We start from the raw sequence: 17,006 nt of genomic DNA on the forward strand, positions 1-17,006 counted from the left end.
CATATTCTAGACATCATGTTTGATGCTGGGGATTTAGTGGTGATCAAAACACACTGTCAGGACTTCCCTGGTGGCACAGTGGTTAAGAATTTGCCTGCCAATGCATGGGACACAGGTTCGATCCCTGGTCCAGGAAGATCCCACATGCTGCAGAGCAACTAAGCCCGTGCACCACAAACTACTGAGCCTGCGCTCTAGGGCCCGCGAGCCACAACTACTGAAGCCAGCGCGCCTAGAGCCCATGCTCTGCGGCAAGAGAAGCCAAAGAGAAGCCACCACAATGAGAAGCCTGTGCACCACAATAAAGAGTAGCCCCCACTCGCCACGGCTAGAGAAAGCTGGAGCACAGCAACGAAGACCCAACGCAGCCAAAAATGAATAAATAACTAATTTTAAAAACCAAAAAAAAACACACATTGTCCCTCATGGAAGTTACATTTTGGTGGGGAAAAGCAAACGTTAATCAAATAGTGATGCAGCAGAAGTAAAATTGCAACAGTGACAAGTGCATCAAAGAGGTGATACATAGTGTAATGAGATTGTAGACAAAATAGTGAGACCTTCTATAGATAGAGGCAACCCAGGAAAGACTTCCTTGGCAAAGAGATCTCTGAAGCATGAGGAAGAACTTAACCAGTCAAAGAAAGTCCCATGCAGAAGGAACATGACTAACAAGGGCCCTGTGGTGAGACAGGAACTGATGAGTAAGAGAATAGCTGAGTAGGGCAAGCCTGGGAGAGGTTGGTGCCAGGTGGAGCTAAAAAGGAGGTAGGGGCTGGACCCTGCCCAAGCTAGCCAGCCAGGAGCAATGGGAGTTATTAAGCACATTTGCATTTTCAAAGATTTCTTGCTTCAGATGAGCAGAATGGATTGGTGGGGGTGTGGGGGGAGTGAAAAGAGAGATAGTCAATGGGGGAGGCCAGTTGGGAAGCTATTGTGGTGGTCTAGGCAAGAGTTGATGGTGGGATGGGCTCAGCTAATGGTGGTGGTGAAAATGGAGAGACATGGATGACCTCAAGAACTCTTAAGCAGGGCTTCCCTGGTGGAGCAGTGGTTAAGAATCCTCCTCCCAATGCAGGGGACACGGGTTCGAGCCCTGGTCCGGGAAGGTCCCACCTGCCGTGGAGCAACTAGGCCTGTGAGCCACAACTGCTGAAGCCCGCGTGCCTGGAGCCCGTGCTCCACAACAGAAGAGGCCACCACGATGAGAGGCCTGTGCACCGCTGCGAGGAGTGGCCCCTGCTTGCCGCAACTAGAGAAAAGCCCACGCACAGCAATGAAGACCCAAGGGGGCCAAAAATAAATAAATAAATAAATAAAATGTAAAGAACTCTTAGGCAAATTGCCAGGATTTGGAGATGGATGGGATGGTGGGGGTGCGTGGTGAAAGGAGGGAAGCATCTGGATGACTCTTAGGTTTCTGGATGTGAATGGAAGTGGTGCCATCACCCAAGACAGAGAGTAATGGAGGAAGCCCATCGGGTTGGGGCCTGAAGACAGGGCTGGTTCGGGGCAGGTTGAGTTTGAAGTGCCCTGTATGTGAAAACCAAAAGAGGACGTCAAGCAGACAATGGAAAGTAAGGGTTTGGATCTCAGGGGAGAGGTCTGGCTGGAGATAATCATTGTAAATCAACTGTTGATTGATGGTAATTTAAGCCTGGGTGTGAATAAGACTGTGTGGGAGAAAGTTTAGGGTGGGAAGAGGAGCTTGTCTAGGGTCTGGTCTTGGGGAACCCAATATTCAGGGCCAAGTAGAGGAGGTTGAGATGGCAAAGGAGACCCAAGAAGCTAGAGATGTTAACAATGGCTGGGGGGATGGAGGGGGGATGAATTGGGAGATTGGGATTGACATATATACACTACTATGTATAAAATAGGTAACTAATGAGAGCCTACTGTATAGTACAGGGAACTCTACTCAGTACTCTGTGGTGAACTAAATGGGAAGGAAATCTAAAAAAGAGTGGATATATGTATACATATAACTGATTCACTTTGCTGCACAGCAGAAACTAACACAACCTTGTAAGGCAACTATACTCCAATAAAAATTAATTTTTAAAAATGGCTGTGGAATGCTATGGAAGCATTTTACTTTTATAGTTACTTTTACAATTGGGTGGAAATTTTTAGTTCAGAGAAAAAAAACTTTTTATGCCTCCTTGACCTTAATTAACCTTCTAGATTTACTACCTGAGGGCAAGAAGTGATATTCAAAATATTTAACTAGCAGGACTTCAGAGTACCAACACATGGAAGGCAGCTGGAGGAGGGAAGGAATCTCAGAGGCCCCTGCTAGGGGCCCTCTGCCAGGCATTAACCCTGTGGTTGCTGGATTATGAAGACTGGAAAGAGGCTGGGTGGCAGGGGACCATGTCAGGGGTGGGGTGTGTGTGGATCTTGGGACATCAGTGTTTTAGAGATTGAGCAGTACTGGCACCTGCTACTAAGTTATCAGCCCTGCCTAAGGGTCCTCACCTGCTGGATCCCAGCAGCTCCTTACTCCCACCCCTGTGCCATGCTTGCTCACTGCCCCTCCAACTCTTTTCTCTACCACAGCAGTTTATTCATCACTTCTTGAGAACACCTTGCTTTTCTTTTCATGCCTTCATTATCTTCCCTATGCCTGGAATGCCTTTCTCCTCCTTGTTTGGCAAATTTCTTTGCATCTTTGCAGGCCCAGGTAAAATATCACCTCCTCTGGAAAGTCTCCCTTGATTTGCCAAGGCAGAATTACTTGCTTCCTCATCATTGTTCCACACATTTATACATACTTTTATTATAGCAAAAATATTACAATTTTTATCACATTAAATTGTGGTCATCGTTCTGTCTCCTTTGCAAAGTTGTGAGCTCCTTGAGGACTAGCACTATGTCCTATTCATTCCTGTATTCCCAGCATCTAAAACAGTGCCTGGTGTCAAGGTCCTTAAAAAATTTTTTTCTTTTAAGGTTATTGAATGACTCCCAATGGGACTGCAAGGTCGGAAGGGGGCCTAGACTATCTTTTCTCCCAATTTGCTACTTAAAACTCAGCATCAGTACTAATACATGCTGCAACATGGATGAAACTGGAAAACATGGTAGGGAGAGAAGTAAGTCACAAAAGACTAGGTGTTATATGATTCTGTTTATATGAAATATCCAGAATAGGCAAACTCATAGAGACAGAAAGTAGATTAGGGGCTGAGGGGGTTGAGGAGAAAATAGGAGTGATTACTAATAGGTATGGGGTTTCTTTTTTTTTTAATTTTATTGGATTATAGTTGATTTACAATGTTGTGTTAGTTTCAGGTGTACAGCAAAGTGATTCAGTTATACATATACATATATTCATTCTTTTTCTGATTCTTTTCTCATATAGGTTTTCACAGAATATTGTGTAGAGTTCCCTGTGCTATGCAGTAGGTCCTTGTTGGTTATCTATCTTATATATAGTAGTGTGTGTATGTTAATCCCAAGCTCCTGATTTATCCCTCTTCCCCGGTATGGGGTTTCTTTTTGAGGTGGTGAAAATGTTCTAGAATTGATTGTGGTGATAGTTGCACAACTCTGTGAATATACTAAAAATCATTGAGTTGCACACTTTAAATGGGTGAATTGTATGGTATGTGATTTAGTATACCTCAGTAGTACTGTTATTTAAAGAACACCTCAGCAAACTCCTCTCACTGTGACTCAAAGGGCAGGCTCAAATGTCAGCAGCTGGGGAGGAAGGTGGACAAACAGGGGTGAGGGTGGAGGGGTGTATTCAGAGGTGTTGTTGTTGTGCGGGGTTGGCTTGGGAAAGGCAGAGCATGAGTGGAAATCAAGTTGAGTCCTGATAATAGAATGAGCCACAGACTATTTCAGAAGGAGGGGCTCTGGTGAAAACAAAAACCACTTCAATGAAATCAGGTTTCAACCAAAAAGGCTGAGGTTTGCTTGAGAAGGGTAAAGTTTTATTTTGAAACTGGTGGCTGAGTGTGATTTGCTCACTTGACCTGGGAATCTTTTAAGAGGAAAGAATTATAATCTAGGACAGGGTGGAAATTCTGATACACTTAGCCTCCCTGCACCCAGCATTCCTGAAGTAGGGAGCTTGAAAAGAGGGCTGCTAACCTTCCCTCAGGTTGGGCCCTGCTGAGAGTGCTGGGCCTGTGCCCTCTGGAGCCAGCACTGTGCTACTTACCAGCCACATTGCCTTGGGCAAGTCACCTAATCTTTCTGTATCTCCATTTTCTCTGCTGTTAAATGGGGCTAAGGATGGCACCTTCCCCATAGGATTGTTAAAAGGATTAAACCAGATAATAGGTGAAGAACTTAGCACAATGTCCAGCACTTAGGGAGCACTAGAAAAAGGCAGTCCCTAAAGTGAGTGACAGGGTCGTATCTGGAGCCTTGAAACTGGTTGCTGGAGAAGTGGCTGATCCCTGCTAGCCCAGAGTGAGGTCTGTGACTGGGAAGAGGTAGCAGCTGGCTGGGGGTCGGTCAGGTGGCTGGGAGATGGTCTAAAGATTGTTAGCAGTGCATTGCTCAACCCACCAGTGGGGCTCATACTTCCTGTTTTCAGTGTCTGTGAGCCCTGATGCTGGCGCTGTTCATGTTGGAACAAGATCTTTCTTGGCCCCTGCGGGGTATGCAGAGGCTGAGCAGCAACTCAGCCTGGGCTGGGCTCCTTAGCTTCACATCTTGCCTTTTCTCTCCTAGCAGGTTTCAGCTTCCACAAAATATACCTATGCAATCTGGGGTAAAGAGGGGAAGGGGTTCCCATTCAATTCTATGAGAATTTACAGAGTCTTGCAATAGTAGCCACTGTTTTTGTGCCTTTACTAGGTGCCAGGATTATGGCTAAGAGATTTATGAACGCATGAATCCTTATAACAATCCTGGAAGGTAGATATCTCTTTTATACAGATGAGGAAACTGAGGCACAAAAGGTTAAGAGTTTTTCCCAAATCATACAGCTAGTATTTTAGAGCCAGGAATCTAGTCCAGGCCACTTGCATCATACTGAATGAAACATGCTAGATTATGGGGATTAAAAGCTGAATACTCTGGGTCCTTGCCCTCCAGGGGTCCATTGTCTAGGGATCTTCTGAACAGGAAGCCCAGGAGACCTTGTGCCCCCAAACACCACTCAGAAATCTAACTGTTCATGCAGAGAACATATGCTGACCACGTCTTGAATTTATTGGGCCCTTCACATAATCTGGCCAATTGTCGCCAATGGATCACAATCAGGGCTGCATATCAGAAACACCTAGGGAATTTTTCTAAAATCACGAGCCCTGGCACCAGCCCTGACCTGAATCACAATCTCTGTGGGTGGAGCATAAACATATATATATATATATATATTTTAAGTTCGCAGGTGACTTGGTTAAGAAACACGGCCAAAACTCACTAGCATAGCTTGGAAATTCCAAAATTTTGGCATCCAACTGTAACTCCTGAACTGCCTTCTACATCCAGTTCTTAAGCTGACGTTTGGTTCAAAATATATGTACACGCCCATTAGGATATCACCCAGCTTTAGATTCTGAGCTCCCTGATATGAGGGATAGCAAAGGCAGGTCATGAGCTTCATTAACACACTGAGGAAACTCAGCACCAGCCCCATGCACAGATGATGGGAAATTATGTCTTCTGTTTCCTGAATGCCACAGACTCAAGCTGGGCTGGGTTTGGGATCAGCAATTTTCACTCATGCACATGTCCCCCTTGGTTGAAGTCAGCCCAAGGATTGTTGGGGGCAGAGTGAAGAGTATATGGTAGGATCACCGTGTAAAGTTGTACAAGATGTGCACTGCACAAAGGCATCAGGCTGAGGCGGGAACTGGGAGTTGACAAAGCCTGCACACCATTTACCAAGCTGTGGACTTCTGGCTTGGGACACATTTTTGTACCTTATGTGCTATGGAGGGTCTGTTCTACAAGTCTCCTAGCCTCTCCTCCCAAAGCCCCATTCAGTCCAGATATAGCCCCACAGGAAACTCTGGGGTGCATTCCACCATTGTCATTTTCTATTTTTTATCATCCCAACTCCCTCCCATACAAGCACGAGGGAAGAGCCAAAATCTTCAGAAAAATCACATTTGATCAATCATACTTATTCAAAATTACAAAAATAGATACATAAATAAAAATACCAGAATATAATTATTAAATATTCAGTGTACAGGAATGGTCTTCACCTCACTCAGTGAGGATTGGATGAACTCGGCTGGAAGGTCAGAAGGGATAACTGGCCAAGAATGGACATGTGTGTGAAAATGAAACTGGAAATTTAGTGCTGGTCACAGTGTGTGCCCCAGAATGATACATTTATATGTATCACTGCCTGGGAGACCCAAGAGGCCCCATAACCTCTCCAAACAGGCCATTCTGTGTGATGTCACAGTCCATACAATTTGGGGAAGTATCTAGACTTGCAGTCAGACACAGAACACCAGCTCTTAGACTGACACAGCCTGTGCACAAGTGTGCCAACATACACACACGTATATAACATTTCCTGATACATTCATGGAATGTCAGAGCCTTTCCCTCAAGTCATTTAGTGTCCCTAGTCTCCAAACCACTGTTCCTGCATTGGCCAAGCTCTCTCAAGAGACCTCAGTTCTGTTACACTTCCTAATTGGGAAATTATTCATTTCCCAACAGTGGGCCTCATGAATGGCCCACTGCCAGGGAGCTGGCTCTCCTTCCACTTATGCACAGGAGATGCCATTTTTAACTCCAGGAAGCTTTGGTCCAGAAAGTGACAATACCATTCTGGTTCAGGACCACCCTTCCATCCTGGCCAGGGGAGATCTGGGCGTCCAGCACCCAGACATGTATCTGAGGGTGAAGCTACCGTCACTCACCCTGATGGGCAGCACAAGCAAAACCACCTCTGCAGAGCTCATCTTCCTCAGTCTCTTCATTATATATAGCTGTGCAGATGGCCCTACTGCAAAAATGACGGTCACTATGGGAGTGGGTGGTACCCGTCTCTTCCCTTGGTTCTCTGGGGGCCCTCAGAGGGCTAGGCCATTCTCTCCCCCAATGTGAGTGTGGATCCAGGGCAGGAAGCTTGAGACCCTTGTGTAGACGCCTGGTTTTTCCTTCATGGCACATTCACGGCCCCAGCTCACAATCCCAGTCAGAGTCATGCGGCCTTGGGTGAAGCAGACCAGCGGCCCCCCTGAGTCTCCCTGTTAAGCCAAAGACACAAAAGGTGAGCCCTGGGAGAAGTGAGAAGGGGGCCATCTGATCCTACCACCCAATCATGCCCGAGAGAGAAGGGAGAGTTTCCTAGAGTCAAAGTCCTTAGTGACTCCCCATTTCCTACCACATCAAGTTTAAAAATCCCCTGCTTGGTTTTCAAAGTCCTGTTATCTACAGTTCCACCTACATTTTCAGACCCTACTTCTCCTTCCCATCCCCAAATATGCCGTGCTCATTCTCACTTTTGTATCTTGCAACTGAAATGCTCTCTTTTCTTTCCTCTGCCTCCTCAAATTCCTATTGAGTCACATTCTCTCGAAAGTGCCCCCTTCGGTGACCATCTAGTTGGTGTTCACCTCCCTCTCCTAAACAGCTGATCATTTATAATTCACACCACACTCTGAGCACTGAATTGTGTTATTTTCTGTTGTTTTCTCTTTCTTAGGGTCTTAGTCCCCCTCCCTCCCTGAGTCTGAAGTGCCTAGCATAGAGCTAGGCTCTTGACAAATGTTTGGTAAATACATAAGGACTGGTTTAAACCTTCTAAGACCTGAATCCCTGGTCCTGGCTTCTTGGGATTTTGACTGGAGAGAGGCTCCCCAAAGCTGGTAGGGACAGGCCCAGGAGCCCAGGGAGATCTAGGGGTGATGGAGAAAGATGCTTGGAACTCTCACCTGGCAGGAATCTGTTTCCCAATGTGGGTCAGCCGCACACAGCATTTTGTGGGTGACTTCAGTGCCATAGTAGTGGGGCTGCTGACACTCCTTGTGGGAAACCAGCTTCACAGAAGTCATTTTCAGCTGCTCTGGATAGATATAGTCAGCTAGATGGAGGAAACAGGGGGGAATGTACATTAAAATGTGTCTGTTGGGACTCTGCCAGGGAGGGGACCTAAAAGTGTCCCTACCAGGGAAAGCCCTTATTTTTTTCCACCCACATCTAAGTCTTTACTCCACCTATAGTCCCTCATCCCTCACCCATTTAACTTTATGGCTCATCATTCCCTAAACAATGCTCCCCACTCCATCCCTGGACCCATCTGCTGCCTCCATAGTGCTCCCATCTCTACATCCACAGTCCTCCCTTGATCAAGCTGAGCTCACTTCCAGGTTACAACACTCCCTCAGGACCCTCTCAGCCAGACCCAAATGTCACTTACAGGGATTCTCTTTTCCAAAGCCAGTAATCTCACAGCTTGTGCCAAAATGGGCATCCCCATTCGCTGGGGGCAGGCAGATGACCTGTATGGACCGGGATGGCTGTGCACACTGGCCCGTGCTGGAACGGATCTTCAGCAAGGCTGGGGGAGCAGGAAGGGGTCAGAGGGGAAAGATCACCACCTAGTCAGGTGGTCACTGTCTCTCCCCTCCAAACCCTGAGGGAATGGCTGTCTATCCCTATGTCAGAGTCAGAGGTCATCCTGGGAGGTCTGCTGGTAGCTTGTCACCTGAAACAAGTCTCCCCTGTCCCATGCTTCAAGGGCTTTGTTCCAGCTGCTGACAAAGCCTTGGACAGCCAGGGCAACTGCATACAGCTGTATGAGTTTTTTCCTGCAAAAAACAGCTCGTAAAGCCCTGGCTGAGGTAGCTGGGCTGAAATCCAGCCCAATAACCTCTCCAAGTTCTATATCCTGGGACAGACAGAGGCTCCATCCAACAATGGAAGGGGCACCCCAGCCCAAGCTATATGCCATCAGGGCCGTTGCCACCCAGAGGAGGATACCTGTTTGGAAATTCAGGGACTCTACAGAGGAGCACCAGGTTCCTCATGTTTTCCACTCTGAACCCTTCCCCACCACTCCTTTGTTGTGTAAAGCAGGGTCTTCAAGTTCCCCTACAACCCCAACTTCACACTTGGGTCTCTTCTCAGACCCCCATTCCCACAGCTATCATCATCACGGCAGATGAGGGTTTTCCACTCACCAATATCATTGTGGTGAGCAAGGGTGTCAGCACTGTAGTCCTCATGCAAGATGAGCTTTTCCACCTTAAACTGCATCTCGCCAGGCGTGATGGAGTTAAGCCTTGACCGACCCAGGTAGACAATGTAGTCCTCCTTCTTTTGGTACTCACTGTGGGAGGGGAGATCAGTCAGTCTGATCTCGTGAGATCCTGTCACTTCCCCCTCCCCACCACAGCAACCTCAGAGCATCACTTGTCCCCAAGGCCATGGGCCATATAGAGAGAGGCCGAGGGGGTAGAAATAAGGGGAATCTTTTGCTGGGAAGGAGGAAGGGATTTGTTTGGGGTAGGGCAGGAGGGTCAGGGAGAAGAGACAGAGGGACATACATGAAGCAGTGTGTGGCGCTGACCACCCAGCAGGGACTGATGAGGCTGCCACCGCACACGTAGGTGACAGAGCCTGCACGGTGCCTCCTATAGATGGCTGCAAACCAAGGCTGGTTCTCGATGGTGGTGAATTCTCCCCCAACAATCTTAAAGCGGGGCCTCAGGGCCTTCTGGCCGCACTGTAACTTTTCTGGAGGAGAGAGGGCATTTTTTCCTGGAGGAGAAAAAAAGTGATATCTTGGGGAGGGAGGGAGGATAAAGTGTCCTTCTCCTGGTCCTCTGACCTCCCAGTTTTTCAGGGCCAGGTAGGCCTCCCTCCTGCAGGCCTCCCTCCTCATCCCTCCTATGATGGAATAAGGGAACAACTGAATTTGTCCCCTCCCACCCACCATCATAAACAGGACAGTGACACTCACCAGAAGAGCAGTTGTGCACCATGCACTCCTGGACAATCTGCATTAGGCCAACCTGCACATAGCACCAGGGCCTTCTCTGATTGTCTGGGTTCCTGGCAACACAGAGGGGAGAAGGGTGCCATTCCAGCCCAGAATGCCTTTTCTGTGTCCTCCCCTCCAGGGAAGACTCAACCAGAGGCCTTGATTTTCTCATGCTATGGCCAGCACTTGGCAAGCAGAAAAGATGGTAACGAGGGTTTCTGTGAGGCCATGAGGAGGGTCCTTGCTGCCCCCACCTCACCTGCAATAATTGTGTTTCCCCAGTCCCAGCTGAAGGGCATCAGGTCTGTGGGCATGGTACGTCTTCAGAAGGATGGTGGTAGAGTCCCAGGCCAGGCAGGGCCGGCCTCTGGTGTCAATGTTGGCCTTCCCTCGGTAAGAGTGACCATTCCCCTGATAGCACGTTTTCGATGTATCTATGGGAGGATGTGAGGATGAGAATATTAGAAAGAGAAGGAAGTTCAGACAGGCATTTTAGAGATCCTGTCAGGCCTCACATGATTTCAGTGAGACAGAAGATACTAGAAAGGGTCTCCTTCCATCCTCACCTCACATTTGTGCAGCCTCAGCTTCATGACATAGTGTGTGTTCATGTTTGACTGTGAATCACATGAGGATAAAGATGCTCCCCGCTCTACCTCCTAACTCCTGCCTGCTCTTGCATCCCACCCATGTCTCCCTGCCCCCAAGTCTCTGGTGCCCCCTCCTCCCCAGTTGGAGTCAGGATCCCCATACCTATCTCACAGTGTTCCCCTTGGAATTTCTTTGGGCAGTTGCATCGTTGAATGTTGGAGAAGTACTTGTAGGACACACATTTTCCTCCATTCAGACAGCCACACTTCGCTGGAGAGCACAAAGGTTGGAGGGTAAGCAAAGAGCATAGGTGGAGGCAAAGGGGGAGCCAGCAGGGACAGGGAGGGGCTGCCTCCTGAGGCTTTTCCAAGATATCTGTGCAACCAGATATTGTGCAAGGGGTGGATACTCACATGCACCAGACACTTGATGAAGTTCATGGCTGCCCTGGAAGAGATGCGGGGGTGGGGGGGGGGGGGAGATTGAAAGGAAAAGTTCACCAAAGGACCCATGTTCCTGGGACCCCAGGGTGAGGATAAACTGGCCCCAATCCCCAAACTCAGCCTTCCCTCCAGTTCCCTCTCTCCTTACCCTGTTCATGCCTAACTATCCCTCAAATGGAAGATCATCAGCTTCTAGCAGGGAGAAATGAATTGACTCAAGCAAGCTTCACAAATCAGATACTAGCAGATTGGGGCAGTCCCTGCGGCTTCTTCCTCCTTTGCGGAAAAGTGCAAGCTCCCTTGGTTCTCAAGGCCCCAATGCCACACCTGTCCTATTTCCCGGGGAGGGTTTGGCCCTGCTGTTGATGGAATTCGGAGGACTCCAGCTTCCTATGCAGCCCCTTCCTTCCCCAGCGCTTTTCAGGGGTCTTGCAAGCCCCCTCCTCCCGCCGCCAAGAGTCAAAAGCAGGGAAGCCACTCACCTCGGAGTCTCTCACGACCAGGGCGCAGAGGAGCAGGCATGCCAGCAGGACTCTCATGGTGGCGAGGCTGGGGCTTTAGACAGCGGCTCTGCAAGGGAAGGAGAAGTCAGGGGAAGAAGCGGAGGAGAGCGCGAAGGCGGACCGGGTGGGTTACTGCAGTTCAGGGCTGGAGCCCCTAAGTCCCCTGCGGAAAGAGCCCGCGGGGACCAGGCTCCCCAGGCCCGGCCGTCTAACCTCTCTGGAGGCTCAGAGGTCGTGGCGCAGCCTGCACTGGTCCCCGCAGGGGAACACATGGACACGGAGCGCGGTGACTCAGCGTGCAGCCGCAGCCGAGCCGGGGCAGCGAGTAAGGAGAAGTAAAGCCGGCAAGATCTGGGTCGCCCGCATCCACCCTGCGCTCTTAGGGAGGCCCACACTCACCCGCAGCTATGGCCGGAGGGGCGCAGGGCCGGGATAGCGGGGACTAGTGGACACTCTGATGCTCGGGCGGCCTCTAGGGCTCCAGTCTCCGCGCTGTGCTGCTAGCGGGCAGTGCTGGCTCTATATTACGACTCGCCCCAGCCCTGGCCCCGCCCCAGCCCGGCATCGCCCCGTCCACTCCCTTCCCTCCCCTTCCCTGAGGACCCGCCGCGACTTGGACCCCGCAGGCTTCCACAACCTAAACTGTGAAGGGCAGCGCGGTCCCCACTGGAGGGGACGAACCAGGTCTGAACTGAGGTATGGAGAGACATCTAAATTCTCCGCCCCCTCCTCCCATTCACCTGGCCTAGGCCCCGCCCCCGTGCAGCACCCCCCATCCCCCCGCCCCCCGATTTGCCAAAAGGAGAGGCGCTAGGGAGACACTCTCCTCCAGCTCTGATGCCTCTTCCCAGATCCCCTAAAGCTCTTCTTCACCCTCGGCCCCCAACTGCCTAGGACACTGATTCGGAGCCCTGGGCTTAGAGGCACAGTCTGCAGCTCCTACAGCTGTGAAGTCTCTTTCTCAATGTGAAAATACACGTTGCTGAAACACACAAAAAAAGTGTTCACAGGGGCTGCCTCCAAGTAGTATGCCAGCTCCCGGAAAATCAACACAACTAGTGGATAAGACAAAGCTTACTTTATTGCTTACTGCGGTAGGGTAGTTTGGTAGGGGCAGGGGAGGGGGTCGGATTTTATTGAGAATTTGCAGTTTGGTATAAGGCAGGTCTTTGAAAGTGAGGGCCTGATAAGGATTGGATAAGAGTCGTGATATAATATTGTAGGATTGTGAGAACAAAGTCTTAGGGCACAAACTGTTGATGCTTTCTATTGAAGTGTTGATAGGTTTTTCAGGAAGTTCCTAAAATGAACTATTCATTTATTTGCCTGGGCCATAGTATTGTCACTTAATAAAGACAATGGAATAGTAAAGCCTTATTAACGTAGAAAGTTCTATTTTCACCTCTGAAGAGAGAAATTTGGGAACTGGAGGACAAGAATGAGATTTATTTTTCACTCTATAGCCTTTTACACTGTTTAAATTTTTGAAAACACGTCCTTGTATCACCCGTTCCAAAAAGATAATTACAGATTTTTAAATGCACGTGTATTTAGTATTCTACTTCATCATAGAGCCTTGTTCCTAATAAGATAAAATAGTTGCTCATCAAATAGATTGGCCTCCAGAAAGACAGACCATGTGTAAAGGACTCCACCTATGCTTCCTGCTTGAGGGTGAGCACACACAGTTGTGTACACATGCACAAGTCCATGCACACACACATATCTCTCAGGCAGAGCTGAAGAACTACAGCAGGGACTCTGAAGTTCAGTCACCCCCATCCGTTTCCTCTAGTGTTGGGAACCAGGGCTTGGGGTCACTTGAATCCACCCTGCAGGACTGTCTCCCTCAATGGAAGGGGAGGAGGTTGAATCCCTGTAACTCACTAAGGGGCCCAAGGCTTGTCCCTCTCCCTGCCTAGGCCTACAGCGTTTTGCTGCCTGGCAAACCTGGACCTTGGGTCTGGGTCCACTTGAGAGGGGCAGGAAGAGGGCAGAGAAAGTGCCAGGAGGGCAGGAAGAAGGAAAGCCTCTTTGCTCTGCCCCAGCCAGAGGTCTCAGGATGCCAGCCTCTGCCTGGGGAAAGTACCAGTTAACCATCCAGCTTAGGAGGCAGGTGACCCATCATCCTCCGGAGAGAGTTTTTCTGTGCCCAGCTCTGAGCTGCCAGCCTCCCAGGGGATGGACTGAGTCAGAGGTGCTAGAGGCTTCAGAACCAGCCAGGCTACTTCCTGTAGAAGACTGTGATATGTTTTGTTTGGAGTTAGAACACATTATAGAACACATTAATTGTGAATAAACGTGATCAAAATGTAAACAGAGTTGCAACCTGAGGACTTACCCAGAAACTCTTAGGTTAGTTATCAGGAAATTCCCTGCTGACTTGTGATTCACTGAGCTTCCCCGGCAGCTCTCATGACTCCGTATTACTTGGCTGGAGGCTGTCATGATGATTCTGAGAGCAGGATGACCTCATTTCCTCCCGGACAAAGACACTCGGAGACCGTTATGCAGCATGACACCCCTCTTCCCCCCTCCTTCCTCTTGTGGGCTCTTCACCTGGTTGAACCATCCTAGAGCCTCTGTGAAGACAGAATATCCTTTCCACTCTGTGATCTTTGGCGCTCTCTGAAATCTGTGTCCGTCTTTTGGTGCACAGTCTGTGCTATCTTTCAATTCTTTTAGGGCAGAGACTACATCTTAAACATCTTTCTCTCCCTCAGCACCTGGTGCATGCCTTGTTCACCTAGGTGCTTTATTATGAATGAATCCATGAACAAGTGAGAACAGAGCGCTTTGGGGCTCCCTGGAAGTTTCCCTTCTCCTTGTCTTTTTTTTTTTTTTTTCCTTGCCATAAAAAAATAGTACTGACATCAATTTCTGTCTTGCTAAAAAGCACCTTGATACAAACCATTCCTCTTTAAACTCACAACCACCTTATGTAGCTGGGAATCGTTATCTCCATTTCACAGATGAGGAAAATGAGGTGGAGAGAAGATACATAGTTGATGAGTGGCAAAGCCAGCCCTAGAACCCAGGTTTTCTGATCCTTGTTCCTGTGCTCTATACCTCACTGCCTCCAAAGAGAGGGATTCAGATGCTGTAAGATGTTCCAGCTCAGGGGAGCCTTCTTGCTGGCTTTGGAGACCTCCTTCCAGAAACATGCCTAGGACTATGGGCTCTGAACTCCTGGGAGACCCTGGCTATAATATGAGTTAGTTGCTTGCCTCAGTTCCAGAAACTAACTTGGTGGTCTAGGCTATCTGAAGTTTCTGTCAAGTGTGAGAGAATAAGGAACTGAATACATGTGGTTTCATTCTGTTCCTGAGTCTCAGAGTAAAACCACCAGCCTCCTGCCTCCACATCTTAGTGGTCCAGATCTCCCATGTTACATGTGGCAACAGAGACTAATGGAGAGGCCCCATTTCCTGGAGCGGCTCATAAAAAAGCAGGCAGATGCCAGGTGTGCCAGGAGGACCAGGATGTCAAACTTTGTTCTGAGACTGTGTCCAGGAAACAGGACCACTGAAGGGCTATTTCCTGACCAGCAGGACCCAAAGGGAAGTTCACGTCGAGTCACAGGATGTTTTCCTGGGTTGCTATACCAAGAATGTTCAGTTTGGTACTATGTGGAGAGTACAGTGTCTAGCCACAGGTCAGTCACATCCAAGTCTAATGACCTCAGGCAAGATGCTTAATTCTCTTGGTCTCGGTTCCCCATCTACAAAAAGAGGCAATGCCTGTCCTGCCCCTGCCTCGCTTTGCAGATTGAATGAGATCATACTTGTGTGTGAAATCATTCATTTATTCATTCCTTTATCCACTCACCAAGGATTTATCATGGGCCTAACATGTGTCAGGCACAGTTCTAGATGCTAGAGACACACGAATGAACATTGTAAACTATAATTCCTACACTGAGTGCCTGCCTTGCCTTCCTATCTATGACCGTCCTGGCCCAGAAGTCCAGGCCATTCCTGGGAATCCATCCCAGGATTCCAGTCAAGTGGGGATGCTGTGTCCTTAACCAACAGTTCCCAGCAACTGGCCAGCTGTGTGTACTGCTCACCCCCACATCCCTGACTCCCACTCTCTCCTCCTCCTCTCCAGTTGTTCGTGGCCTGAAGCTCTTCTTTCTCACCTACTCATGGGGGGCACAGACTCCTCTGCAATCCTGGGAAGGAGGCGGTGAATGCTGGTCACGTAGTTTCCTTGGGTCTGAGGACTCCTTCTCTCTGCATGTTTAATGCTGAGGGAAAGGATACTGTCTCACAGCAGGCACTGCAAGCCACATTTGGGGCCTGTAACATGATAGGGGAGGTGTTGGAGCTGCTAGGCCCCCAGCGGCCTGTGGCAAGAGTAGGGAGGGGGAAGCCACATAATTGCTTCCTTACTCATGGAAAGCAAAGAGTACAGGGGCTGCACGCTGAGGTTATACTCTTTCGTCAGTGAACAGAGGGGCCAAGTTGGACCCTCCAGCTTCAGCCTATGACCCCTACCCTTTCTCATCGTTTCCGCCTCATCATCTCTGGCCCAATTCCTAGCCCCACCCAAGCCAGTGAGCTCAGACCTCTGCATGAGTATTTTGAGCCTTGGCCAGATTTTTCTTTGTCCCTAATCTAAACCTGGTTACTCCCTAAATCAGGAACTTACTACCTCAAAGAATGTTGGTCGTGGCTTTCCAGACCTTCTGGATTCTGAGGCCCCCACCAGAACCAAAGCTAGGCCCTGGTCCTAGAACTTCTGCTTAGAGCCCAGGCTACCATGCTGGATGGCAATGGTTGCTTAACCGGAAGTTAAAGGGGATACCCAGGAAAAAAGGGCTGGAATGGGAAACCAGAAACTGGTGGTTTTGCTAAAAACTGCCAAAAAGTCAATGATATTAAAGGAAATATGTTCAGCCAGGAGCTCGTATACTCAAAAATATTGTTCAGAAGAAAACCAACATAACATCCACAGCCCGTATGATGTATAATTTCATGGGCTCATGACTCTCCCAAGCTGGATTCTATATGCTTCTCTGCCTTTAACACAAGTGCAAGCACTTCCCTTTCCATTACACAGAGAGGAAAATAGAGGGCTGATGAAGGGAAGTGAATCATCTGAGTTCATTCACTGAAAATGATGAGATTGAGAATTCACCGATTTTGAGGAAACTCGTGACACATTTCCCCCCGCCACTCCTATTCTGAATCCTCTCTCCTCCCATCCTGACCACCCTCAATTCCCAGCCTCAGTCTCTTTGTCTTCCTACCCACCTGCAGAAGGTGCTTCTTTTCTCCAAGCAGTGATTGATAACAGTGTGATGAGGCAGCCAAGTCCTGGGGAGAGGTCAGTCTCCTTTTAGAAGGTACTAGAGGATGAAATGTATGGAAGTCTATGAGAAGAGGGAGCAGGGGCATGGCAGGGAGCCCCTTAAATAGGTGTGTATGCAGAGTGAAGAGAAGGAATAGTATGTGGATAATCTAACCAGGAGGCTCCTGTTTACTCTGAGAACAGAGATGGGGGGGAATATGACAGAAACTAAAGAAGAAGAAGTCTGTTCTCTCCAAG

The 17,006-nt window shown here is 48.9% G+C and overlaps 1 protein-coding gene across 2 annotated transcripts; it reads right to left on the reverse strand.

The window, feature by feature from the left end:
* Positions 1-6,061: 6,061 nt before the first annotated feature.
* PLAU (plasminogen activator, urokinase) lies at positions 6,062-11,976 on the reverse strand. 2 transcript variants are annotated; one of them, XM_060111685.1, is made up of 11 exons: positions 11,853-11,976; positions 11,433-11,520; positions 10,921-10,954; positions 10,670-10,777; positions 10,176-10,350; positions 9,896-9,987; positions 9,480-9,669; positions 9,114-9,262; positions 8,351-8,491; positions 7,866-8,014; positions 6,062-7,178 (listed from the first exon to the last, which is right to left on the reverse strand). In XM_060111685.1, the coding sequence occupies exons 2-11, from the start codon at positions 11,487-11,489 to the stop codon at positions 7,002-7,004; spliced, it is 1,272 nt and encodes a 423-aa protein (XP_059967668.1). In that variant the 5' UTR covers positions 11,490-11,520; positions 11,853-11,976; the 3' UTR covers positions 6,062-7,001. The 2 variants fall into 2 exon arrangements, with proteins under 2 accessions (XP_059967668.1, XP_059967659.1); XM_060111676.1 differs by having other exon boundaries at positions 9,480-9,693.
* Between the last annotated feature and the right edge of the window lie 5,030 nt (positions 11,977-17,006).

Source organism: Mesoplodon densirostris, chromosome 1 (assembly GCF_025265405.1).
Source record: "Mesoplodon densirostris isolate mMesDen1 chromosome 1, mMesDen1 primary haplotype, whole genome shotgun sequence".
Taxonomy (NCBI): Eukaryota; Metazoa; Chordata; class Mammalia; order Artiodactyla; family Ziphiidae; genus Mesoplodon; species Mesoplodon densirostris.